Source organism: Micropterus dolomieu, linkage group LG21 (genome assembly GCF_021292245.1).
Source record: "Micropterus dolomieu isolate WLL.071019.BEF.003 ecotype Adirondacks linkage group LG21, ASM2129224v1, whole genome shotgun sequence".
In the NCBI taxonomy this organism is placed as follows: Eukaryota; Metazoa; Chordata; class Actinopteri; order Centrarchiformes; family Centrarchidae; genus Micropterus; species Micropterus dolomieu.
This window is the reverse complement of record NC_060170.1, coordinates 1,097,623-1,124,055: the sequence shown is the minus strand read 5'-3', so window position 1 is coordinate 1,124,055 and position 26,433 is coordinate 1,097,623. Positions and strand designations below refer to the sequence as shown.

The 26,433-nt window shown below is 40.4% G+C and overlaps 3 protein-coding genes across 6 annotated transcripts in view; 1 reads left to right on the top strand and 2 right to left on the bottom strand.

Moving 5' to 3' along the window:
* Positions 1-6,702, top strand: part of LOC123959767 (E3 SUMO-protein ligase PIAS2-like) — a gene marked incomplete at its 5' end in the record, with an annotated part of 32,832 nt that extends 26,130 nt beyond the window's left edge. Inside the window, 2 exon segments of the mRNA XM_046034034.1 lie at positions 4,743-4,838; positions 6,556-6,702. Of these exon segments, the coding sequence (XP_045889990.1) occupies positions 4,743-4,838; positions 6,556-6,702 (243 nt within the window).
* Positions 1-6,790, bottom strand: part of apba1a (amyloid beta (A4) precursor protein-binding, family A, member 1a) — a 99,415-nt gene extending 92,625 nt beyond the window's left edge. For all 3 annotated transcript variants that reach the window (XM_046035211.1, XM_046035210.1, XM_046035213.1), the window contains exon 1: positions 6,687-6,790. The gene's annotated coding sequence lies outside the window, so the exon portion shown is untranslated. The remainder of the gene's footprint in view (positions 1-6,686) is intronic.
* Positions 6,791-15,152: 8,362 nt separating this feature from the next.
* Positions 15,153-26,433, bottom strand: part of ptar1 (protein prenyltransferase alpha subunit repeat containing 1) — a 21,899-nt gene continuing 10,618 nt past the window's right edge. For both annotated transcript variants that reach the window (XM_046035235.1, XM_046035236.1), the window contains 2 exons: positions 23,127-23,473; positions 15,153-18,127 (listed from right to left, as the gene is read on the bottom strand). In XM_046035235.1, coding sequence (XP_045891191.1) covers positions 17,743-18,127; positions 23,127-23,473 — 732 coding nt within the window. In that variant the 3' untranslated portion in view covers positions 15,153-17,742. The remainder of the gene's footprint in view (positions 18,128-23,126; positions 23,474-26,433) is intronic.

Sequence of the window (26,433 nt, the reverse complement as noted above, 5' to 3'; positions counted from 1 at the left end):
TACATTTGTGTTAAAGGTGTTGACAGGCCCCCAAAGCCCCCTTACCTTAACCATCAGAAATGTTAGTGCCTAAACCTAAGTCAATGACTTTATGGATGCTAACCCCACAGCTGTGCACTTCGGCCCGCTAGCAGGTAAGGTTAGCCTCCTTTGCGTTGCGGTGACGTAGCGTCAAATAATTACTCTTTGTCATGCTGTCTGAAAGTGTCGGTAATGACACACTGAGATGAGAATGCGTTGGATCAACACCCGTACACATCCTCCATCATACAGGACTTAAGTTACACCGCATGATTGCAACAATGCTTTCCTGGAATAGCTGCAACAACATTATTCCATTCCCCTGCTTACTGTAAATCACTGTCATATGCAAGCACATACTGCCTCACCTCTACCACTCTATTTCTATGAATCAGATTCTTCCATAATTCAAACACAAACACAGATACAGTACATGTGCTACGTCACTGTCGCCACGTAAAGGCAACCCTCTTTCACAGAAATGTTCTTTTTAATTTTCGCTGTTGGAGCTTTTTTTCAAGTATAATTTCTCCAAGTTTGTACAGTAAAACATTATGATATTTGTACCAGTGATAGTGGAGGACACTAGGAAGGAGATGATATGACAACAGTGATGTCACCTATTAAGGAATTGTTTTAGTCAAAGGTCAAAGTTCACATAAATGTTAACTGTCTGTTTACTTTTCGCTGTGTTGTTTTTTTTAAGATCATAATTTCTCATAGATGGTACAGTAAATTGTTATGATATATGTACCAGTAATAGTAGGTGCCACTAGGAAGCAAAATATATGAAATTGGTGCAAAGAAATGTTAACTGTTTGTTTACATTTTGCTTATTTGTTTTTAGTGGACAATTTCTCCATTTTAGCTAATACCCATTGGATAATCCTGCACAAACCTTTACATGTGGTTTGTATGTATTTTATGCTCATAAATAAGGTGAACAGTAGGATGAATTGATGTCGTTTTAGATGCCTCAGTCGAGCAAATTTGAGTTCAGAGTTTAATGTATTGTTATCACGTTTGTTGCCTGATCCACAGTCATTGGAGCGTTTTCAGCGCAACCATTCACCACCAATCGCCAGCATTCTATCCCTGGCAGACACACACTGACTAAAGATCACATTAACACTATTGAACTCCGACTTCACGAGTAGCAGCTGAATGACGTCACACAACAATGGCAGCGCCCATGGAAGCACACATTGTAAATGGTAAACCATAAACTAAAAGACAAAGTATTAGTATAGTATAAAATAATACATACTAGTATCAAATAGTAAAATTCGTTCTGCATGTAAAGTGATTTAGAAATATTTTGTCGAAGTTATTAGATAGCTGGTTACAGTAAACAATGTGTGAAAGTCATCTTTTCTACTCAAAAGTTATTCAGGAAAACGTTAAAAATGTGAAAACATTTGGAAATATAGCCTACAACTTTTGCTGACTTTTGAGGATTACCAACTGATGTAGCTAGAAGGATACACAGTTAACGAGTAACGTATATTTATCAGTTGTTTTTTATAAAATGGCCATCCTTTTAATTAACACCAAGTGCACTGCTGAGGGTTTAACCGTTATAAACTTGCCAAAGAAACGAGTTTGTCACGGTCAGCCATGTTTATTGTTTACATTTGGGGTCATGCACCACCATGCACCTGAAACGCTTTGAGGTCGGAAGTCGGATATTCAACTTGGAAATTTCTGAGTTAAGAGGAGTCTGGACAGCAGGGGTTGTAGCCATAGACAGTAAAAGTGGGGAAAAAAGTGGACGTAGTCATCGTGACATCACCCGTTGGTTTGTGGACTGCCGTTTTGAAGCCTCAAGTTTGACTGGTGCCGCCATGTTGATTTTTTGCAACCAGCGGCACCGGACGTGACCACATTTGGAAGAGACTGTGGAGCCAACGGCTCCGCGTGGAGCTAGCTAGCTTGCTTAGCTAGGTGCATCTGTAAATCAGGTTAACTGTCATTTTCCTGGGATGATAATTTTAACAGGTTTCAAACTAAATGTACTCACCAGAGAAAATTAACAGTGAACTCCTAAAACAGTGAACTCCTGGCTTTTTCATCAGCGCTGGTTTTATTTACACAGTGCCGTGGGTACGAGTCACTCTAGCCTGATTGACAGGTTGCCATGATAACGACTTGTCAATCACAGATCATTCCCGCCCTGAAGCACTTTATGGTCTATTTTCCTATAATGGGACCATAATTTACTTAATGAACATCATGTTGTTTTGAAGAAGACTTGAAACTAGCGATTGAGACCATAAACTCATTATGAAAGTGTTTACTGAGGTAATAAATCAGGTGAGAACTAGGGTTAATTTTCCATTATTTCTAATAGAGCCAGACTTATTTTTGCAACCAGAGGAGTCATCCCCTGCTGGCCGTTCAATAGATTGCAGGTTTAAGGGACTTCCGCATTCGCTTCAGTTCTCAGACCCGAAGCTTCCCGCTTGGTTGTAACCAATTCTGTGGTCTGGTCGCTGCCACACCGACCACTAGTCAATGGCGTGCAGACTACTGGTCACTAACACTAGGGGAGCTACAGATTGTGGTAGCTGCCACACGGACCACAGGTCGCTACCACAGTTTCTGGGGAAGGCCCCTTTCTTGTCCTTGTCACACAAATTGTGACTGTACACATTAAAAAAGGGTCAGTTTCAAGTTTTTATACAGTCTATGTTTCCATAGTATAGTGACCTTAGATAATTTAAATTATCTCAACTGGCAGATAATAGAACTCCTTTTGTCTAATAGAGGGGAATGGATGTGTTGAGGAATTTTCTACTGTCTCAGGCTTAAGAATGAACTTGAACAAATCTGTTTATTAGGCTACCACTTCAGGAATGTGAACTATCAAAAGTTAATGGTATCCCTGAGAAGAACCCAGTTATATACCTGGGTGTGATAAGAATGAAAAACTCAGCAATGATCTAAACTTCAGCCCTGTGATTGAACAAATAATGAACAAGTTCAACATGTGGTGGATGAGGGATCTTTCACTGAATGGCAGAGTTATACTATCTAAAGCTGAGGGAATATCCAGATCTATGTATACTTATCACTGGAACTGCCTACTGAAATATACAAAGAATTGGATAAGATCTTATTTAATTTCATTTGGACGAACAAATGTCATTATTTAAGGACAGATACCCTATGCAACATAAAAATGAAGGTCTGGAGGTTTTATGTTTTGAAACCTTAAATAACACTTTCAAAAGTTAAAGGGCTAACTAGGTTGATAAAAAAGACAACATTTGGAACCCCTTCCATAATTAAGTAGAGTATTTAATTTAATAGGAGGAAGTAAATTTCTACTAAAATTTCAACTATAAAATTGATAAATTACCTGTTAAATTATCATAGCTCTACTGGCCTGGAAATTAATATACAAACATAAGTTTAACCTACAAATTACAGCATTTGGAACAACAAGAATATTGTTAGTATTTTTATTCATTAGCATGGTAGTCTGCATTTATCTTATAGACAGATATTTTTGAAAGTATTTTATTCAAGCGCATGATTGCCGTTACTGTTCAGTTTAAAAACACCAAAGTATGAAGAAGACATAGCGAACCAGACTTAATCGTTTAATTTGGAACCAGGCGGGAAGGCATGAGACGGAAGGCTCCAGGCTGCAGCCATACAGTCTGGGGTTGCTGCCACATATGGTTATATCCTATACAGTAATACATCTTTATCGTTGTTCTTTGTTAAATATACTATTTTATTGATTATACCTATATTCTTATTTTTGCACAGTATATTGCAGTTTTGTGTGGTTATATCTACAGTTATAATGTTTTTGCTGTACAGTATTCTGAAGTTTGTGTTACATGTGCAGATTTTTTTGAACTTGTTTTTTGCAGTTATACAGTACAAGTAGTTATTCAGAGATACATCACAGACATAAATGTCCTACAGGACAGTCCCTGGACATCAATGTTATTTATTTATTTAAAAGGGACAGAGCATATTAGTGAACTTTGTAGTGAAAATGTCAGCTGTAGCCAGAAAGCTAGTTTTCATCTGTAGTCCCTGGCAGGTCAATACAATACAGACATCAAAAAGGTACTACAAAAGAATAATACAATCCACCACAATAAAAATCCCATTTCAATATTGTCACAATTTGTTTTACTGTGTGAAGTTTGTGCGAGAACACATGCACATAAGACGACTGCTGCCTCCCGCGAACCCGATGACATCGTCCATGTTGTCCGTGTTTCATTTCAGACATCATCCGATGGAAATTTTCACTTCAGACATCGCCCAACCCTATTAGATAGTAGAACACTACCATTCAGTGAAAGATCCCTCATCCACCACATGTTGAACCTTTTCATTATTTGTTCAATCACAGGGCTGAAGTTTAGATCATTGCAGAGTTTTACATTCTTATCACACCCAGGTATATAACTGGGTACTTCTCAGGGATACCATTAATCTCTGATAGTTCACATTCTTTAAGTGGTACCCTTATAAACTGATTTGTTCAAGTTCATTCTTAAGCCTGAGACAGTAGAAATACTCAACACATCGAATTGCTTTGATCCATTCCCCTCTATTAGACAAAAAAAATGTTGTATAATCTGCCAGTTGAGATAATTTAAATTATCTAAGGTCACTATTCTTTGGAACCATAGACTGTATAAAAATTTGAAACTGACCTTTTTAATGTGTACAGTCACAATTTGTGTGAACAGAATGGGGCCTTCCCTAGAGACTGTGGTAGCGACCAGTGGTCCAGGGCGGTTTTGCTCATTAGGGCAATCGGGCAACGAACCACCAAACCGGGAAAGGTAGGGGAATTTTCTAACGCTTTCTACCACACTGTTTGATTGGTTGTGACTAGTTTTTGTGTTTTTGACACAGTTTGCCTCTGAATGTCGTTATCCAATCAGCGTCAAGTCGCGTCCCGTGGAGCCCATTTCGGGCGATTTCAGTCTGGTTGAAAATCGCCCAGATCTCTCTCATAGACTTTCATGTTAAGGCAGTTTTTTTTTTCGAGCTGCGGTTTGCACTTATGTGTTTACGTCATGCGCCCAGCAGCAGAGCTACGCTTCTGCCACCTGAAAACGACTTGGCAGTCCTCCAGCTGCTAAAAGCAGCTGCGGTTTCAACAAAACATTCAGGTTGAAAATTCAACCGTGGTGCTTTTTTGAGAGATGCAGTGACTGAACCAGCGGTGAGTAAGACATACAGTAGTATAAATAAGACATGCAATTTAATCTTGTTAAGCTATGAGGAGAGGAAAAGTCTGCCAGCCTCTAGGCTAATTTATGCAGTGTAAAACGCCATAGAAGCTAATAACTGTGAATATAAAAAATAAAAAAAACAAATATTGATAGTTATTATTAAGCCGACTTTTAACCTTATGTTAAATGTGCTTCATGTGTGGAAGTGGTCAATATAAAATTACCTTTACAGCACTTAACCAGTAACAATTATTTTATGTTTTTGTCTTTTATTGCCATAAACCGCAGAAGAAAGAGGAGGTAGCATGATGGCCATCACTTGCATCTTTGTCAGAAGAGGAGCAGAATAGTTGATCACTACTGAAAGTTCATTCATTGTAGACACTGACAATGAACTTCAGGATGTAGCTGTTCACAAATACTGTACAGTATGTAGCCTAACGAATAATCCTTGTGTAGCTGGCTTAGACCATGGAACTGGTCACCCTAGCAATCATCGCAAAAATTCCCCCCCCTGACAGATTTGGCAGGAACCGCCACTGCAGTGGTCTGTGTGGCAGCGACCAGTGATCGTGGCATACCTGCAAATATCACTGCCGTACAAATGCTTACTCTCCAACAGCACTACTAACAACAGGGATCAATAAAGGCCAACTTAAAACGCAATGTGAATTGTGACGTTAAGCTCGGAGCCCAGTTCACTGGGTCCAGGTCACTGCTGGGGCTCAGCCTGCCAGCTGCTCTCAATCACACACAGAGCATTTCTGATGTTTCACCTTATTTACCATACCTTATTTTTTAATATTTAATGAACAAAAATCTTTTAACAGTCCATATAGAAAACATATGTGGACTTGCCCCCGCCCTCATTGTTTACCAGTCTATAGCCTATGGTTTCTATCAGGACATGATGAACCTGGTTTACCAAGTTTATGGATGGTCTGCACAACCAGTAACCAACCTGCAGCATCTTTCTAAACAGCAGCAGGCCACGCAGCCCGCATCTGCAGAGTCCGAGTTTCTGCATCACATGAGGCGAGGGAAGCCGGACCAGAGTCCTGGTTTGGCGGAAACAACCCGGGAAGCATCAAGAACAGATTCAACCGGCTCAGAGTGTTGACTGCATTGTGGTTAGCCCTGCTTGGACTCTGCACCTGCCAATAACAGGGCCTCCATGGGCCGTTTCATTCATGTAAACCCAGAGGGCGGTCGCGCTTCAGCCCGGCACAAAGTCTCGTGCAGCCGGTGCGTTTCTTTCCATCCAAATCCCGGTTATTTCCTCTGAAACGCGGCGTTATCTTTTCCTGTAACCATTCCTCAGACAGTCAACAAACCGAGCGGCGACAGTTCACCGTCCCCACAGCCCAGCACCAGCCCCGGCGCTGATCTGCGTGTTGCTGCATCAACCAACGAGCGGTACCTCTATCTGAGCCCGACGACCGGACCACTAACCTGTTTTCAGCGGTGATGGTGCTGCAGACTGGAGGTCCGCTCCGCCGCTGCCACACCGTCCTCCATCTTCCCTGTAGCGGCTGCAGTCTGGAAGTGTGTGTGTGTGTGTGTGTGTGCGCGCGCGCGCCAGCCTCCCGGCCCCTCCTTCCTCCCCCCCCCCCACCGCCACCGTCACATCATTATAGGACACAACAAGCCTGTCCTCTGTGGGCCTGTCCAGACGGGTAGTAGGCTGCTGGAGCAGTTTGGAGTATTTCTCATCCGTGTCAGGGTTAACAACCTTCAGGAATATGGAAATCCATATTCATTCAAAATCAGACCTTATGAAATAATCATTTAAACCAGAGAAAAGTATGAAATAACTGTTTCTTAATCTGTATAAAAATGAAATAAGGGATATAGGCGTTATATTTCATAAATGTTTATATTCCCCAAAACGTAAGGCTTCACTATTCTAGGGCTGTTTTTTTTTATTCATGTTCATGAAACGCTAAACCACTTATTTTCATTTCATTGTCTGTTTTGCTTTAAAAACCTTAACATTTCAAGATATTTAGTCTGAAACATGCTAGAATCAGCCCTCAAGCCCCAACGTGCAATGTGTGTACTTGTCATGTCATTAAAGCTGCTGTAAGCCACATAAACATGAGAGGAAGGCTAGATGCTGCATTATAGAAGGAAAAACACATGTTTGTCAAGCATGGATTTGGCTTATTTCCTTACTTGCTAAAGCAATTCATCTAAAAATGAATAAAAACAGGAAACGCAAATTAAAGCTGCAAACTAGTAGAGATAAGCAGATGCTACCAAACATCCAAAGCGTGTTTCACTCCTGTGGATCGCGCGGTTTCAGTACATTGTGTCAAAAGAAGAATACCACATCACATGACATTCCAAGCATCCAATGCCACTGGTGCTTTGAAAAGCGTTTATCAGTTTGACAGCTATAGAAATATGGTGATGTACATGTACTGTGCAGGTGTGGAAAGTTCAGACTGAGTGCCACTGTGGTCTCATGTTTTTAGATTTCATGGTTGACGTGACATTTCATATGAATGTGTGAGTGATTCAATTCATTAAATTAGCCTGTTACTTTTATTACATTACTACTTGGTATCAGGAGGAAATGTCAAGTTCTGTACAAAAGTTTTAGGATTACCATTCAAAACAGTATCAGTTCATCTAGGTACACTTGCACATAGTTTTTGAAGGAACTCAGCAGGCAGGTTGGCCCAAACATCTTGAGACCTCCCCTTCTGTGGATTTAGGCAGCCCCAGTTGCTTCTCTTTCCATGTTATTCCAGACAGACTGGATTAGTTTGAGATCAGGGCTCTGTGGGGTACAAACTACAGAACATTTTTACTAAGGTAACCAAGATGGGGCACTGAGCTAGCATGGAGTGGCCATACTGGGAGAACCTTCATGAATGGTGCAGAATGTGAGAGTGAAGAAGAAGAGCTGGGATTTGTGGGTATTTATGGAAATGCTGGTGATGACATGGTTTATGTGTGGTCCTGCTCCTGAAACTCTGCTATTTAGCTCCAGTAAGTGAATTTTAAAACTGATGTTAGCATTCACCATTTAATATCAGACCGTTGTTTTGATTTGTGACAGTTTTCTATTCCTGTTCTATTTCAACCTATTTTAGTTTCTAGGAACCTCCGGTAATTTTAGCATAACATCCATTTTAAAATCAGTAATTGTTTAGGAAAAGTCAGTTACACATTTTTATGAGCCATTCTCATTGGAGAGAAATATTCAGCGTATAACATCAGGTAGCCTATACTGTATAATCATAAAAAAGACACGGCAAAAATAATGATTCATTTGACTATTTATTTAAATAAATAATTACAATATAAATGAAATACAACCAGCTGAGGCTTACAATCCAAGGCAGTGCCACAGGCCAAACATAAATAAAGGGTTAAATTGTTTCATTTTATCAATAAATTTATGATAACTGCAAACAATTGTAACATAAACCTAACACACCTTACCTGGAAATAAGTATTTACTGTTAAGTGAGATGAGGTAATCTAAAAGTAGTCTTGGCAGTGGGAATATTCAAGCCATGGATCCTGCTTATACCAGCCACTCTGGAAGCACCTCTTCCTGTTACCTTGCAGTGCCGAGGAAACACTTTCAGATGAGGCTGTGTTGGACCTGCTGCTCTTGACTGCAAATAATGATCAAAATCAATCCATCACTGTGAGGCTAACTGGTGCAAAGTATCAATGCATTGTCACATCATTTTATAAGGCATGTCATAGAAGCAAGAATGTAATTTAAATTACATTCAAAAGGATTAATTACAAAGTTACAACTTGTTCCCTGATAATTACATAATATTGTGCATGCTAAAGTGTGGGTTTGCTCTTTATTAGCACATCGATATCATACACTGTGCAAGAGTGGTTTTTGAAAAGTGTTTTTTTTAAATAAATGAAATATGAGCACAAAAAACAAGTAACTATTCATGAAACTCAGAAAATGAAGCAACACAATTTGACATATTATGAGGTGAGGCAGGTGGTGCTCCAGACTCATGATCTCCCACAACTTTCTCTTGTGGATGTGGCCAGTCTGCTGAAGGTGAAGCTGCAGTGTCTGAATATACAGAGACATCAGTAGGTTGGAGGCAGGGGTGGATTGGCTCACCTTTCTTTCTATTAAATGGACTTACAAGATGCTTAATAATTTTTCAACTTAAACCTCATCACTTTCTACAGTCACCCTATTTGCATGGTCCAGGAAGTCTGGCCTCCTGGTTTTGACAACTTTATTTTTTTATGTTCTTCTTCAGCCTCCTTTTCGTCAACGTTTTTTCATTGTGTTGGTTTGGTTCCTACATCTGGTAAATGTGACCACATTACGGTGGTAGCTAGATAGCTAAATGCTAAAAACATTCCAAGCACAAGCGGCTTTCACACAGTGTTATTTTCCAGAAGTATTATGCCAATATGCCGGCTCATTGTGCTGTATGAAAGGTGGGGAGGTGGAGAAGGGGTCCAATTTGATCTGCCTCTGACCTGGGAACGTTGGTAGTAATAGAGACGGAACGATGTGTGTATGAAAAGCCACAGTCAGCATGCCGTTGTTGTATTGACACGCAACATATTTTTCTACGCTGGAATTATGCCGCAAATGTTTGTTCAGTATGAATGAGTGAATGCGGCATATTGGCAGATACTCTTTCTGTGTTTATTGCAGGATCTCTGTATGAAAGCAGCTACACTCTCCCCTCTTTCCCTTCCGACTCCCAACGTCCATCCCTTTACAAATCTACACCAATCAAACACAAGTAACATGAAACAAAAGTAAACGACAACCAATGAACCTCCATAATGATCCCTGCATAGCGGGGACCAATTTAAGTGCGACATGCAACAAGCAGGAACTGTTAGTTGCCGTCAAATAGATATTATATCTGCCAATAACAGATATAATATCTGTTGGAAACCAACATTTGGCACTTGGCGGGTGTTAATTTCCCCTCCTGTTTGGAGGGTTCATGTCTTCTGATTTGTACTCTCTCGCTCTGCATTGCTGGTGGAGCTTGAACAATATTTGTGTGTGTGTGATGATGATTTCTATTAAAACTATTTTTAACAAATCTTCTTTTTCCACAGCAATATTTGATCAGATGATTGTACCTGAGTGCATGGGCATAAATTTAATTTAAAGGTTCAGTGTGTAATATTTCTGAGGATCTATTAATAGAAATGCAATATAAGATCCATAACTATGTTTTCAGTGGTGTGTAAAGACCTTATATAATAAACCTTTATGTTTTTATTACCTTGAAATGAGCCATTTATATCTACATAACCGTGGGTCCCCCTTACATGGAAGTTGCCACATTGCATTGTCATGTTTCTACAGTAGCTGAAAACGGACAAACAGCGCTACAGAGCACGTTTCATCACTACGTTCTTCTTGTTCTACTTCTGGTAGAATTCAGGCAGTGCAGACACTCATCACTGTGTTGAATACGTACGTTAGAAGAAGAAGAAGTTGCAGAAGGTGTCGGTGAATAAGTTTTGCATCAGAACAATATTTTCAACCATTAGATGGTGGAGCAGAATATAGTATATAGTATTGACTTGCATTAATATGCTATTTGGTTAGCTCAGTTTGTGAGGTGCAGGACTTGCTACCCAAGGGCTGAGTGTTTGACCCCACCTTGGGACAACTTTTTTTTTTCTCTCTCTCTCTTCAACAAACGGATTCTGCAGCGAATTTTTCTCAGATCTCGGCACTGTTTTTGTTTCAGTGTTTGATCCGCATCCATCAACCTACGGACGCTTTTAGGGACATTTAGGGGAATCCTGAGGGCTCTTTCAGAGCTGTGTCATGCAGGCTACAGACTCTTTTAATGTCATTCAGAATTTTTCAAAGTAAAAGCTCAGTTGAACAACAATACTGCATTACAGTTAACAAGCTTCTCGTTCTCGTTTATTTTGTAGGCAAAACCACTAAAGAGGAAGTGGTTATGTGAGTAAATGTTGCTGACCTGACTGAGATCTTTTTTAGCACCACTATCAAAGTATTTATTTATTTAAATTTTTTGCTGCTATCAAAGCACCATAATCTGACAGCGGGCCAGATATTATTGCTGGCGGGCAGTTTTGGCGAGGGTCCATAATCACAGAGAGAATGAATGTGTTTCCCTTGTTAATTTTTGTATAAACTTTATCTAATGTGTGGTTTATAATGGACTGTGGTGCAGAAACAGTGACATTCTTAAACACTCCACTCCATTTTCCACATTATCTGTCAGTGGCCAAGTCACAATAACATATGGTTTTACTGAATAATTAAGTAAATATAATTTCTTAATAAATATACCTAAAGAACCCTCATTTCTTGACTGGCCACTCGCTGCTGTCTCAGAAGAGACACCTGTTGTGTTGTGTAAGCCACCGTAGCTGTCCTACGTTCTTTGAAAGGGTTTGAAAGGGGGCAGTGGTAGACTGGATAGATGGTTGCAATTCACAATCATCACCACTAGATGCCACTGGGGCTGCTCAGTCAATGTGCTTACTTGTTGTTTTTCTTTTCTCTGTCATTTTTTCTGGCCAACAACACTCAGCAATAGTTGTTTAAATATGATACTTAGGTTCATGGGTTCAACACACGGTCATATTATCCTAATTAATTTGGGTCCTCCACATAGTATTTTAGGTTTCTTCTGGGACAGAGGACGTCTTACTTAGATATTTAAGTGCAGCGAGCCAACTAATCTGCCACATAACATCATAATACGCAAAACCCCACATAACTGTAGATCTACGCTACTAGCCTAATATCAGTTCACACACAGGTTTATCGCTGTGTTAGCTGCAGTAAGAGATGCATAGATTACATTGTTCCTGGCTGATTCCAATGACTGATTTTCTAAAGGTCTTACCGGCCGTTTCTGATTTTCTTTGTAACTTTTCTTCATTGGAAATAATCTTTTTTTATTAAGATCCCCATCAGCACCAGTATAAATGTTGACTATTCTCACTGGGGTGCATTCAATTGTATGGTCATAATGACACATTGATTATTAAATAAAATTCACATTTTTACTGGAAGGAGCTGTTTTGTACAAATAACCTACAATCCAACTATAAATTGCAGTAACTTATAAAGTAGGCCATTTTAAAATATATTTAAATTGAAAGTATTTGAAAGAATACATTCTATACAGTACATACAGTCTATTTCTAATCTCACCATTTTAATTCTACTTAATTCTCCACCTTAGTTTGTGTTTAATCACAAACTACACACAGGCACACACCTACACCTCTCTCTCTCTCTCTCTCTCCCTGTATCTGTCTGCTTTGACTTTCTTTGTCAGCAGTTTTATAAAGACAAGTCACATTTTTACATCCGCAATTCCGTTTTCACAGCAGCAGGTGAGCCGCGTGTGGAGGAGGCTTGTTGTTAATTACCAATCGAGACCACCGTGGTCTGAATGACATCACCACCAACAGCTGTGTTCACTTTTGCTTTACCATATCCTTTGTGTTCTGACTTGATACCAGAACGTGTCTCTTCTCTGCAGATGTAAAAAGTGAGCGTTGCGTCTTCTTCACTAGTGAATATTTCTACACACCTCAGACATGTTTAGCATGTGTGTGTGTGTGAGACATAAGGTTATTGTCTGTGCTGTGAGGTCACTGGTCATGGCAAATTAAGCTGAAAACCGGCCTATTTCAGTTCCTAGCTGATCAATTGGCACATCTCTAGCTGTAGAAGGTGAATTACTATACAACAAGCTACCAAACAAGCTAGGTAATGTTACAATGAAATAGTGGGCTCATGGAAAGATAATTGGTTATCGTAATTTTTTATCATGATTAATTTATTAATGACTCAGCATCATCTGTATTAAAGAATCAGTTTATCCGATGTTTCAAGTGCATGAAATAGCCTTGCCAGCCTACTTAACATTAACATGGAGTTCCACAACCACTAAAGGATTTGAAGTTGTTTTCTCCCACCAGACTCCTGTGAGGCAAGGGAGGGGGGGCTCAAAATGTTTCTCAACTTAAAACAGACTTTTATTGCCCTGTTTGCATTTGTATTGTTTTACTAATTACACAATTATTCTAAGTATATATGATTATATTATTTAATGTTTTTGGGGTGGGAGGGCAACCCTCAACAAAACTCTATTTACAGGTTTATCTTGCACATGCCCTGATAGATTCCGTTACTTGTAATATTATTATATAACTATTATATAACTTTAGCTATTGAACATACATCTGTAAAACGCTTTACACACCTCTGTCATTAAATCAGAAAATATGGCATTTCATATTTCATGTCAATATAAAGATAACAATAGCAGCTGGATGTCTAGCTGTGACATGCCATTTTATACTGTAGACGCAAGCCGCTCTTTGCATTCTGTTGTTTAAGGGGTGCTGCATTCACCTGAGGCACATATTCCTGAAAATGTGGCACAAGTAAAAGCAGCACTTATGCCACAGTGGGGTATTACACACAAAAGTCACTTGCCTTGTTACTGATGGCGCAGCAAATATGGGTGCTTCGTTTGCACCACACAATTTTAACTCGTAAAAAAAGGCTCGACCAAAACGGGATAACTCCAGGAAGATAGAGGGCTATTTCAAGAGCAGCACCACTGCAAAGGTAAAGTTCTTCATTTCATTGCAGTATTTTAAGTGATGCTGTTTTGTTGCTGCTGCAGTGACACTTGAATTAATCACTTTTTATTGGCTAATTTTACAGGAGAGGAGGGTTCCCTTGCTCTTCGCGGGCTTGAACCCCTAATTATCACAGAATGTCTAAAAGTGGTGTTCCCATTTATGCCACAGTTGAGCGGTCAGGAGAGAAGAGAATGTCTGGATCAAAAATCATTCTCCTTTTATCAATGCTACACCATGCACCGGAGAAGGAAATGGGAATTGTCCAAACTACGGAGCAATCAATGAGCATCATGTCATTGGCGACACTGCTCGATCCCAGGTTTTATAAGATAGGCTTCTTTAGCCCCAATACAGCAGCATATGCTGAGAAGAGGCTCACTTCTGAATGTGTTGCCGTTATATGAAACAGCGAGTCTTCCTCCTCCTCCTCCTCCTCCTCCTCCTCCTCATCAGCTAAATCATCTCCAAAAAACAAACCGCCTGAAGTCCACCACTGTGGGAAAGTTACTTGTAAATAAAAATGAATAAAATGTTGTCCCTAGTAACATAAGCAGTCTAAAACCAAGTAACACAAGCATATTCACATCACAGCCCACTCCCTTGTTTCCACTTTACCTTTTGACCCCGCCACTGTATCAAAGACAGACACCATTTTAATAAGTTCATAATTTATGTATTGGCATCACAAACAAGTCATTCATTTATTTAATTCAAAGCTACAGACACGGTTTCATTATATCACTGTCTGTTTTACATGTGTTGTCCACTTGATGAGCTCATGAGTAAACCAATTGGATGGAAAGCTTCATAAAGGTTCATCTCGCCATCGCTACTCCTACACAGCTGTTTCTGTTTGACTTAATGATCATGTTTCAAGCTACATATTAAATTGGTGATAACTCGCACATATTTTGGTGTAACACTTTCATCATACACGTGACGATATGTCTACAAAATCCCTGACTTTGTGCAAGTGTACTTAGAAGACTGCTGTTTTGAAGGCAAAGGGTGGTCACACCAAATATAGATTTGATTTAGATTTTAAAGCTGTGATTTGAACTGAGTACAACAAATAAATACCATTTCATTTAATACCAGTATTAACACTAAGGGCCAGGTTAGGCAAGAAAAGTGTGTGGATGTCAACATGGGATTGTTGGTATTGGAAAGTTACACCTCAAATCTTCTGTTCTTAGGTTTTGTTAGTCTTGTGCATCAGTGCAGTAGTTCATCAAGTGATTCACACACACACACACACACACACACACACACTAAATAAAGAGCAGATTGAAATTTTTATTTTTAATCCCCAATGAGCTTTATTTTCTTGGTGAGCAGATGACAAAACACTGAAAGTTAAGATAAAACACTATTGTTGCCCTTGATTTTAACCTTCCTTGGACTTACTCTATAAATATAAAATGAATGAGATTATAGGGATTATGGACATGCCCTCCACTCAAGACAACTAAGGAATAAATTAGAAAAACAGAAGCTATGTTATTTGTTTTCTTAAAAGCTTGTTGAACCTTTAAAAAAACATTTCTGCATAGATAGTCTTGTATTCAAAGTTTGTGTTCTACATCTGCAAGGATGTTAAAATACCCCCACCATTCAGCTTCGATATGCACCCACTCTTGATGAACAATCCTAAAGAATACATGGCTCAAAAATACTAGTTTCAAGATTATCTATGATCATGTACACAGTGATTTAAGGTGATGAAGCATCTTTCTCCACAACTCTTACATGGTGGTCTCTAAGAGAAGACAAGTAAAAGATGGTAAGGGTTACATGGCAGCACATGGGGACTGTGTAATGGGATGCTAGGCAATTTGGGCAAGCCAATCTGTGCACACTGAAACCAAATGCAGCATTTCTTTTTCTCATCAAACCCGCCATTTTGTCTTGAAGAACAAGGTATTGCAGCCAATCCAATCAAACCTCTATGTGATGACACCCAAACTGCATCGAGGGCATGCTGGGGCGCCAATGCTCCTTCCACATTTAGATGTGACCGCTTAGTACATACAGTGAATGCTAGTGTGTCCAAGGCTACACTGACTCAACAATGTCGTGTAAATTCATGTAGTTTTTCTCTTGTGTACCAATATTGTCAGTGACAGAGCTAAACAACTATTAACAACAACTACCCATCCTTGGGCAACACAAAGATGGATCATGTTCAAACAGCAGTCCTCCATTTTCTACCTGCAATACAGATGCCTTCAGATTTGTTAGATTCATATTTCAGAGTACCTTTCTTCCATTATCATTATAGGTGTTACAATGTAGTGGGAGAAGCCATAATTTTCACCTTCTACATTATTGAAGGGATGAATGCAGCATGTTGCAGCTTTTAAAGTAATGCTATAAATTATTCCTGAACACAAAGACATAATGTACAATTTTACCTTTTTGATGATAAGTCAATTTTTATACAAGGTAGTGACATAAAGCGCTGAGGCCTACTGTTAACTAGCCTGGTGCAAAGTAACAGACAATATTTCAAAAATTATTGCAATATTGCCATTTAGCAATGATACCCCACAAAACAATGATTGCCTTTTATCATCAAATGGTCCAAAGTGCTGTCCTTTTCCTGTAACAGATGAAGTAGTTGTAGTAACAGCAACATGTAGCACCAGTGAATGTTGGGGAAAGTCACTTCCCTAGCACTCTGTCCTTCAAAGTCTGAACTGGAAACCTAACATTTCTCTGCTTGTATATTAACGTGTCAGGTTGGCAGAAGATAAGACTTTTCACAAAGCAAACACAACCTTGTTAAATTTCAGCTAACGACTAGCTTTTTGGCTTTCTGTTGCAAGCTACTGTAACTTAGCACTTAGCTACATAGTTAGGACTTGCTGACTACTGTATATTCACCAGTACAACTAGAGGGTTGAAATCAACCAGAAGCAGAAAACAAGGCCAACAAAAGAAAACTGACATTGTACCACCTTCAGATTGGAAATCTAAGGAACCTCCCAGAAAAGTAGGAGTGTGGATGTGCTTAAAACTTTCCACTCCAACATGTGAGGACTGAATGAATTTTCACAGAGGAATTAGTAAGACTCAACTCACTGTGAAATGATACATCATCACTTGTATAGTACCAGTTCATTTCCCCCACATTCTAGCTATACAACTTAAAAAAAAAACTTCACTTTTAGACTTTTGAAGAGGAAATCTGAACTAAAAATTAACTCCAATAAAACTTACTATGAAAAAAATGATGATGTAATACTAACTAGAGTTGTAATGAATTATGTCACAATTTAGTGGGTAATTTATACAATTTATATAATTTTGGCTCCTTTGGCATTCCATACTGTGTCAAACTGAGTGGATATTTTGCCCTGCTCTCACCCCTGAAGTGGCATTGTTCCTCCTCCTGTGGAGCTTCATTTAGTATGTTTGCTGAAATATTTGAGCAGAAATGAAGTAAGATGTGGAGATTAATGCCAAACTGGCAATAAAAAAGCAGTGCAAATCTGACCTGAGGCACTGACACTTGAAATAAGAACAGTCTACTAACAGACAACTAGTGAGCCAATAGACCGTGTGCAGATTTCCATTCTGAAGGGGTACTGGCTCAGATGAAGCTTGAGGGAATCCAGAAGTTTCTGAAGAAGAACAGAGTGGGTGGCGCCAAAACTTCCTTACTCTAAGACCACATCCTCTCTTCTCATTGTCAGGAGGACAGGACAGTAACCAGCTGTTCCATGACTGGTTTCAGTGGTTTCACTGCATCTCAAGTTCTATTAGTTAAAGTCAGCACTACAGGGAGGCAAACTGATCTTAAATCTGTGTCTAAAGGCAACTTCAATGTTGAGAAAGGATGGGGCTGACGGTTCCCTCTCCCCCTCTCTCTCCCCCTCTCTCAAGGCTGCTGACCAATGACCGTGTCTAACCACTTCTTGTATGCCAGGGCGAAATGTCTCTGCTCGGGGTTAAAGCAGCTGTCCAGAATACCACTCACAAAGCTGTGCTCAGAGGGCAGGGTGGGCGAGCCGGGCAGCAGGACGCCTCTCTTCAGTCGCTTACTGTCACGTGGGTCTGGCAAGGACACCCCTTCTACCTCCATAACTTCACTAGCATGCCTCTGTCCGTTCACACTCTCTGCCGGGCCTGCACAGCTCTGAGCGCTGACTGTCGGCAGGCCTGGGTTGCTGTCATGAAGGTGGACGGACTCACTGCCGCCATTGCTGCTGCAGTGGTGCTGGTGTTCCCTCCTCCAATGATGCCACAAGTATAGGACGTGCCGTCTAGAAGGGTGGCAGATACAAAAACACTTTGTTATTGAAATGTATTGTCCACACACACTCCAACATTATAGTATGTGGGCACATGGTCCACATACTGCGGTGTACTTTTGGTCTGGCGCTGTCTCATGGATTGGGCTAAGCACTGTCTTGGAATGACGTGTTCAAAAGTCACATTGAGTTGCAATAGTGGTGGCCAAATAGATAGTTAGCATTCATATGACCATTAATGTTCTCTTCTAATCACATCACTCACTTTAACCTGAAGAGCAAGAGGACGACCTCAACTCTAACTATTATCCGTTTACCTGTCATTAAGGACAAAGCAAATGAACACATAACACATTCCTAACAGCTTTACTGTGCATGACACAGGTATTCATTAGTTGAAATAAATGCATTGGAGATACAAGGTAAAAGTGTGCAGCCATTAGGGTTGAAACGATTCATCGATTAATTCAATTACTAAAATGCATTGGCGCAAATTCTTTACATCAATGCTTTGTTTAATCCATGCAAGTATATAGCGCACTGTTCTGCACAGATATTTATTACTGTCGCAATTTGTGCTTATGCTGTGTGAACACGTTATTATGGTGGGGCTGTTTGCAAGTGGAGGAGGAAAGAGACAGTAGTATGGGATTATTTCAAGCTACAAGAAAACAACAACTCTGTAATGTTACAGTCTGTCCACCGTAAACGAAACTCATGTCGACTATCGCAACAGCACGACAGCATCTGATCAGGGCGCCGCCCAGCAAAAGTACCTCTTAAACGATACATTCATGAATCGATGAAATAATCTGTAGGAGCTTCGAGTACTAAAATCATTGTTAGCTGCAGCCCTAGCTGCTAGGTGTAAATTGTCCCTCAGATTTTTCTTAAATATTGATTGGAAGGAAACACTGGCCCTCGGTTACATCTGTTTTAATTGGAAGTAGAAACTAGATAGAACCATTTCATACAGGCAGAACACACAGGAAGCTTCAGGGTACCTTCTTTGATGGAAGAAGTAATCAGACGTTTTACGCAAGTAAAAGTCAAAAACAATACAGCAATGTAAAATATTCCATTCCAAGAAAAAAATATTACTTTAGTTAAAGTACTACCATCAGCCATATTATCAGCTAAATTAACCAAAAGTATCAAAAGGAAAAGAACAATTGCCCAATGTACTGTTACATTATAGGTGCTGTTTATTGTAGTTACTGCGTTCTCCAGTGTTTCTAAGGGGTCAGTGAATCTGTCAATCATTTATTTTCCTACCTGTGATTGGCAGAAAGTTAAGTGGGCGGTTGTTGTTGTTTGTGCTTGCCTGAGGGAGTGTGTGCGTTAGCCTCAGGAGGGGAGAGTGAAGAGAAAGAGAAGTTAACACATGTAGCTCTCTGTTGTGCCAAGTTTGTTTTTTTGGTGTAGGCTGCGGCTCACGGTGGCCAGGATTGTTTGAGCATTAATAAAGACAGAAGCAATACAGGCTGTCATTTTGTAGCCTTTCACTGAGGGAAGCTACATTTGGTACTGCGGTGAATAGGGGCGCCACTTAGGACTGTTTCGGAGCACCAGAGGCAAAAAAAAGAGTTCAATCGACACATTAAAGTGGCACCGAAATGAGGTACCAAAATTTGTGTTTTAATTTGGTCCGTTACGTAAAGTTTCGGAACCCAACCCTTGTCCTAACAAACCTTAATTTCTATCCATCTGTGCATATAGGATTTGAACCTCTTTCATTTAAATAAAGTTGAAGTATAGAAAATTTTTGAAAAGTTGATTTGCATTAAAAACAGGATGGAATATTCTTACTGCACTGGTGGATTTTCTGGTGTCAGACAATGGAGTGGAATGAAAGTAGAAAGTAGTATAAAATGGAAATACTCAAATACAAGTACCTCAATTGTACTTGGATAAATGTACTAAGCCATGTTTCCACCGCAGGGACTATACCCTGGAACTAGGAACCTTTAGAGGAACCCAGGGACTACGGTCTAAATTTAGTTCCAGGGTCTTTGAAGCAAAATTAATTCATTGCTATAAATGTACTTCAAACATAACAGTAAATTGTTTTATAAACATACAAGATGCTTATTAATCATTCAACTTAAACCTCCTCATTAATTAATATTCTATTATATATTCTATATATTATTTATATATTCATTAAACTTTCTTATAGTGTATCACTACTTAATATTAATTGTAGGTTGTTTTCATTTATTAAATCTTTGTGCAAGAAAAACTGTCTAAATTGGTTTGTAACTTATAATTTATGCTACTAACAAAAAATCCTAAACCGTTCATGCACAAAAATGACAGTCGGTTGTATTTGTAAATCATTTTTCTATGTCACATTTCTCTCGGTGCTCCGGTGGCCAGTCCAACTATTTTTGAACGATTAGCGGCGGAGAGGGTAGTTAGAGTAGGTTGTTGTCTTAAACATTACTCACACACTGCTCATTAATCATTTTTCTGATTGCACGTATCTGTCTTTAGAGCCCAGTGTGGGTGGAGATAATGAGCAGACTGCAGCACACACAGAAGAGTGTATCTCACACAATTTTTCTATTTTATTAAATTGCACCATTTTTGCAGTTATGTAATCACAAATGACGACATCGCAATTGCGATTACATTAATCGTGCAGCCCTATATTTTTATACTTGGCTGCAGGATGTCCTTTTTAGGAGCTCCTCATGTGAACCAACCCGAACAGGCGAGCAGACGAGTACTCTGCGAGTAAACACCACTCTATGGGTAGTAACTAGAGCCCGACCGATTTATCGGCTGATATGAGTTAATTGACAGCCAATTAATGATGATTAAAAAAAGCAATTGAGAGTCGATCCTTCACTCATCCTAATGGTGCTTCCAGACCAAAAGTGAAGCGAGCGCTCGGGGCGGTGAGTTTACATACTCAGTCAATGCAAAAACGCGTGGAGCCGCGATTTCCTTCCGGCCGCGCGAACCGATGCGAAGGCCCTCGCACGAGTTGAACATTTCCAACTCGAGTGAATTTTCGAGGGTTCTAATTGCCTTCTGTGTGAACACTTGCAGCGAATGTACTCACGTGAGGAAAGCGTTGCGAGGATTGAATTCGAGTTTGGTCTGAAAGCACCATAAGTTTTGCATAGTTTGCACACCAGAGGGCGCTCTGCAACTACCCTGGTAACAAAACTGCGCACCACAAAACAATCAGCTGACCAAAGTCTACCGGAGCATGCAGAATGAGCAATGAGAGAGTGTGTGTGATTACGGTGAGTTTGTCATTCATCACGTGAAATACATGACTTAAATAATAATAAAATAGCTAAATGATATGTTAAAAATATGTTAATGAATGTTAATCGGTTAAACTATAGTGTTTAATGTATTCTACATTACATTTACTCATTTAGCTGAGGATTTTATCCAAAGCGACTTACAATTGCTATATATGTCTCTGGAGCAACTGGGGGTTAAGTGTCTTGCTCAGGGACACATTGGTGTCTCACAGTGGATTCGACCAGAGTCACTCACACCAAAGGTATGTGTCTTATCCACTGCCCCATCACCACCTCACATATTCATTCTACATATATCAGCGAGCCGTTTGTCTGCAGTTACAGTCGAAAGTCGAGATTATGGCAGATGGTGTGTGAGGTAAAATACACTATTATTCTCTCTTGCCCTCTCGGTCTCTCTGCACCTTCCAGCAGCAAATATTTATTGATGCGCAGTTGTTTACATGTTAAGGTGTTGGGACTGTAATCTAAGGCATTTTTTTTAAACATAATCCATTCAGGAAAAGGTATTAAGAGCCCACATACAGAACTGCTTTCAATATCGGCCTGTTCTAACTGTAGTTTATCCAGGAAAGGGATCTACTATTCAAATTATTTCCAAATCAAAATATGGGCTTATAAATCGGCTCTTTTTCACTTTAATATTGGCATCGCCAACCAAAAACCCAAATCAGCCGGGCTTTACTAGTAACCATGGCAACAGCTTCTGTGCCAGTAGCTACTGTATTTTATTTATAGGCTAAAAAAAACATTAAAAATTATTGAAAGATGTATGTGTTTAAATAGGGTTGCTCAGTCGCAAATATTTGTAGTTGGTGATGTGGTTAACTTTCTTCCATGATGAATCTATAGCCTACCTAGTTTGGTACCTGTTACACGAAAAACTAGGGTTAGTCTACAAAATTAGCGGTCTAGTGGTTTGTGCGAACAGGCCTTGGTTTGTAGTTAAATTCCTGGACTGAACATGACACTAATGAAGCAGCTTAAAACATAAAATATACCGAGAGAGATACACAAATGAAAAGACATTGCCACTTCCAGTATTTACATTTGTTAAGCATTCAATTAAAATGTGACTATGAACTAAAATAAAACAGCACATTGTAGTTTCTGTATTAATTAGTAATACAATTAAATGGGTAAAATGTAAAAAAAATTGCATTGCAGGTCAATTTAAGGCGTGGGCCCTAGGGTGACCAGATGACAATAGGTAAAATTCTGGACAGAGTATGCGGGAACGACGACCGTGGGAATGTAACAGTGAGTAAATCATGATGATCTGGTACAATTAATTTAATTTCATTGATTTTATCAGTGCAGTGCCTGTCACATCTGTCTGCGCAGCTTCCAATATCTATTTTTTTGTTTGTTTTTTTTACACTAGAAAACAAAACAAGAAAAGAAGATGCCTTTTACTTTGTGGCTAAAACAATGCTGTTGACACAATATGCACCATGCGCTGCAGCCCTGCTGTAGCCTGAGAACCAGTATTTAATGTTTTTATTAGGCTATAATCAAAACTCATGTTTAGTCTAATTTTCGGGACAAAAAGCACAGGAGTCGGGACAACCACTTATAATTCGGGACTGTCCCAAATTTTTCAGGACGTCTTGTCACCCTACTGCACGCCTAAAATTTTCAGATAGGGGCTACAGTGCTCCTAGTAAAAAAAGGTTAGTCTGGAGCCCTGGTTTGTCCATTAATTCATTAAATTAATGTGGCCTCACCTGTGACTCCAGAGTGTCTCATGTCCAGGGAAAGACTGGATCAGGTCTGAGCACAGCTCCATCTCCTGGCGGAAGAGCTGAAGGACTTTAGTGAAGCTGAGCTGCTCCTCCTCAACCTCTGCTCCCGATAGCTCCCCGTTAGCCTGTGCATGGCTGTGATGGTCGGAACTGTTGCTGGGGGCTGTGCTGGACATGTGCTGGGGTGAACTGGTGGTAGTGGAATCTGGAGTCTGAGCGAGCTCAGCGATCAGCTCCTTGAGCAGGAACTGGCGGTAGTGGAAGCCACTGTGGTCCGACACATGCATGGACACCCATAGGCGCATAGAGGACAGCTCATCATGGAAAACCTGTGAAGAAACATGGCAGTTAGCACAAACCAAATGCTAACTTTAAAAGGAAATACACCACATATTTGGGAGAATGTCAATTTAGCCATAGGGTGATGTCCCACTGAGTACAATAAGGTCAATAATTGTTGTGCAAAACATCCTGACAGATGCATTATGACTTACTTTAACCAGAGGTGGTCTCTAAAATCTGCCCCCCACTGCAATGTTTCCCATTCATTGATTTATTTGTGGCAACACGCCACAATATCAACGCTGACCGCCACATACTATTTAATTTAAAGTAAAATCATAATTCATTGAGGAGCTGCGCACTGCGCAAAGATTCCCTCAGCACCTCTGCATGCTCACTCCCTCCCTCTCTCTCTCTCTCACAAACACATGGAGCTCTTTATATTGACAATATGCCATTTTTGCCAGTTATTTCCATTCTTCTGTATCATCATGGATCATGCGCACAATCAGTAGTGTTTATCTTCAGGCCACCAGAGGGAACGATCACCAATTGCCCACAGTGAGCCAGGTTGCTCCACAACCTCCTCTCCCTGAACCTGTACGCTACAAACGCGGGTCCCGGGAGGAGATGACAAGGGGGAGTGTTTGTGTGATCTCGTGAGACTTGTGCAAATTCAACATAGCAGCGTGCAGCTAAACAAACATTTCATTAAAAAGACAATTTAAGCCAAAGTTAAAGTACTAATCAAAACTAGAAAAGAAATTTCTGAAGAAACTGCAGTGTGAATGCTGGCTGTTGAAGGGCTTGCGCTAAACTGAATTTCTAGCTTGAAAAAAAGCTGAATAGTATAAAGGGATGAAAGATGTGGAATATTAAGGATTGTTTAAGGCCTTGCGCTAAACTGAATTGCTGGCTTTATTTTGTATGAGGTAGCTGAAGGACTATGAAAACTTGGAAACATGGGAAATGTTCTAATGTAGTGAAGATATGACCTGAAAAACTTTAGGAGTATGGAGACTTGGAAAAGTTTGAAATGGTGTAATTAGTATGTATGTGACATAAGCATTTCAACTGCCACTGGAGATCCTGGGTGATGATTGCGCCCAGGAAGCGGAATGACTCAACAGTGTTGACTGTAGAGTCACACAGGGTGATGGGGGTGTGTGGGGCTGGGCTCTTCCTAAAATCCACGAAAATGCCCACTGTCTGCAGAGCATTAAGGTCTAGATTGTTCTGGCTGCACCAGGAGCCCAAATGGTCAATCTCCCACCTGTGGGCAGGCTGATTCTCACCAGAGATGAGCCCAGTGAGGGTGGTGTTATCTGCACACTTCAGGAGCTTGACAGACTGGTGACTGGAGGTGCAGCTGTTGGTGTACAGGGAGGAGAGCAGAGGGGAAAGGACACAGCCTTGACGGGAACCGGTGCCGATGTGTAAAATTTCAGTAGCTGCGCTCATTCATGAAGTAGCGACAGTAGTTTTAACCAAACCCTAAGTTCTGTTTTTTTTCCAGACAAGAGTCGCTTAGGTTGCACTTCCCCATAGCTGAAGAATAAATCCGTTTTATATCTGTGGTACAATCCGAAAGACACTCGCAGTATGACAATCCGAAAGACACTCGTGGCAATAACACGACTGCATGTTGGTCTTTGTATTCGTAACAGTGAATTACTTTTGGACTAACGAAAGAAAAACTACAAACAAAAAACAAAACATTCTAAAGCGCTCCGGGAGCATTTCAGGTTCAAAATCCTATTTAGGGGTTTTACCAGAACAGGTTTACATGGTTTCATTTTCAAAAAACACCATATTTTTGGCATACTGCACATTGCTGCAGCTCCTCTTTTCACCCTGTGCAGAGCGCCATAGCGCATTCGTGCAGCACATCCTCTTGCACGTCCCTCCATCTCCCTCGTGAACACGGCTACACAAATCTGTTGAAGACCCAGCTTAAAAAATGTTATTAGCAAGCATGTAAGGGGCGCCCCTTACCAGCTGGACTGGAACAAGAGTTTCTGAGTGGTGAGTTATTAATTTGTAATTTTCATCCATAAAGTTTTACCTGAGCTCTGTCTCTACATCACAGTAACAACTTCCTGTCCACTGACTGCCTGAAGGGGAGCTAGTGTTTGGAAGGGAGAGGAGAGCTGTGTGCTGCAGCTCACCGTTTTTCCACTGGTGTTTTTGAGGGCGTGTCGGAGATTAGTCAGGTCTGATAGCTCTGAGGGGGATTAGCTTAGTTTTGAAAACTATAAATGCCTGTTAGGCAAACAACAGGACAACTATCTTATCAACAGTTTACTGGGCCACCTTGTTTAATACTTTAGGGATGTTGAAAGGGGAGAGACGTCTCCAACATCCCTGGGGCCAGAGCGGGCGACATTGAGTCTTATTTGAAACTGCTGGCTAAGGATAAACGTAAATACAGTAAGATTGTTATTCACGTCGGCGGTAATGACTCTCCATTACGCCAATCAGAGGTCACTAAGATTAATGTTGAGTCGGTGTGTACATATGCAAAAACAATGTCGGACACCGTAGTTTTCTCTGGACCCCTGCCAAATCTGACCAGTGGTGACATGTATAGCCGCATGTCGTCATTCCGCCGCTGGTTGTCGAGGTGGTGTCCAGCAAACGACGTGGGCTTTGTAGATCATTGGCAGACTTTCTGGGGAAGACCTGGTCTGATTCGGAGAGACGGCATCCATCCCACTTGGGAAGGAGCAGCTCTCATTTCTAGAAATCTGGCCAAGTTTATTAGTGGACCAAATCCATGACAACCCAGAGTTGAGACCAGGAGGCAGAGTCGCAGTCTAACACATTTCTCTGCCCTTCTAATTCAGCAGTTACCCACCCTGAACCCTACGCAGAGTCGCAGTCTAACACACTTCTCTGCTCCTCCATTCCAGGAGTTACTTAGTGAAAACCCTATAGTGACGGTGTCTGCCCCCCGACCATCGAAATTATTTAAATCAAAGGTAAACAGAAGAGGAGCTGTGCATAA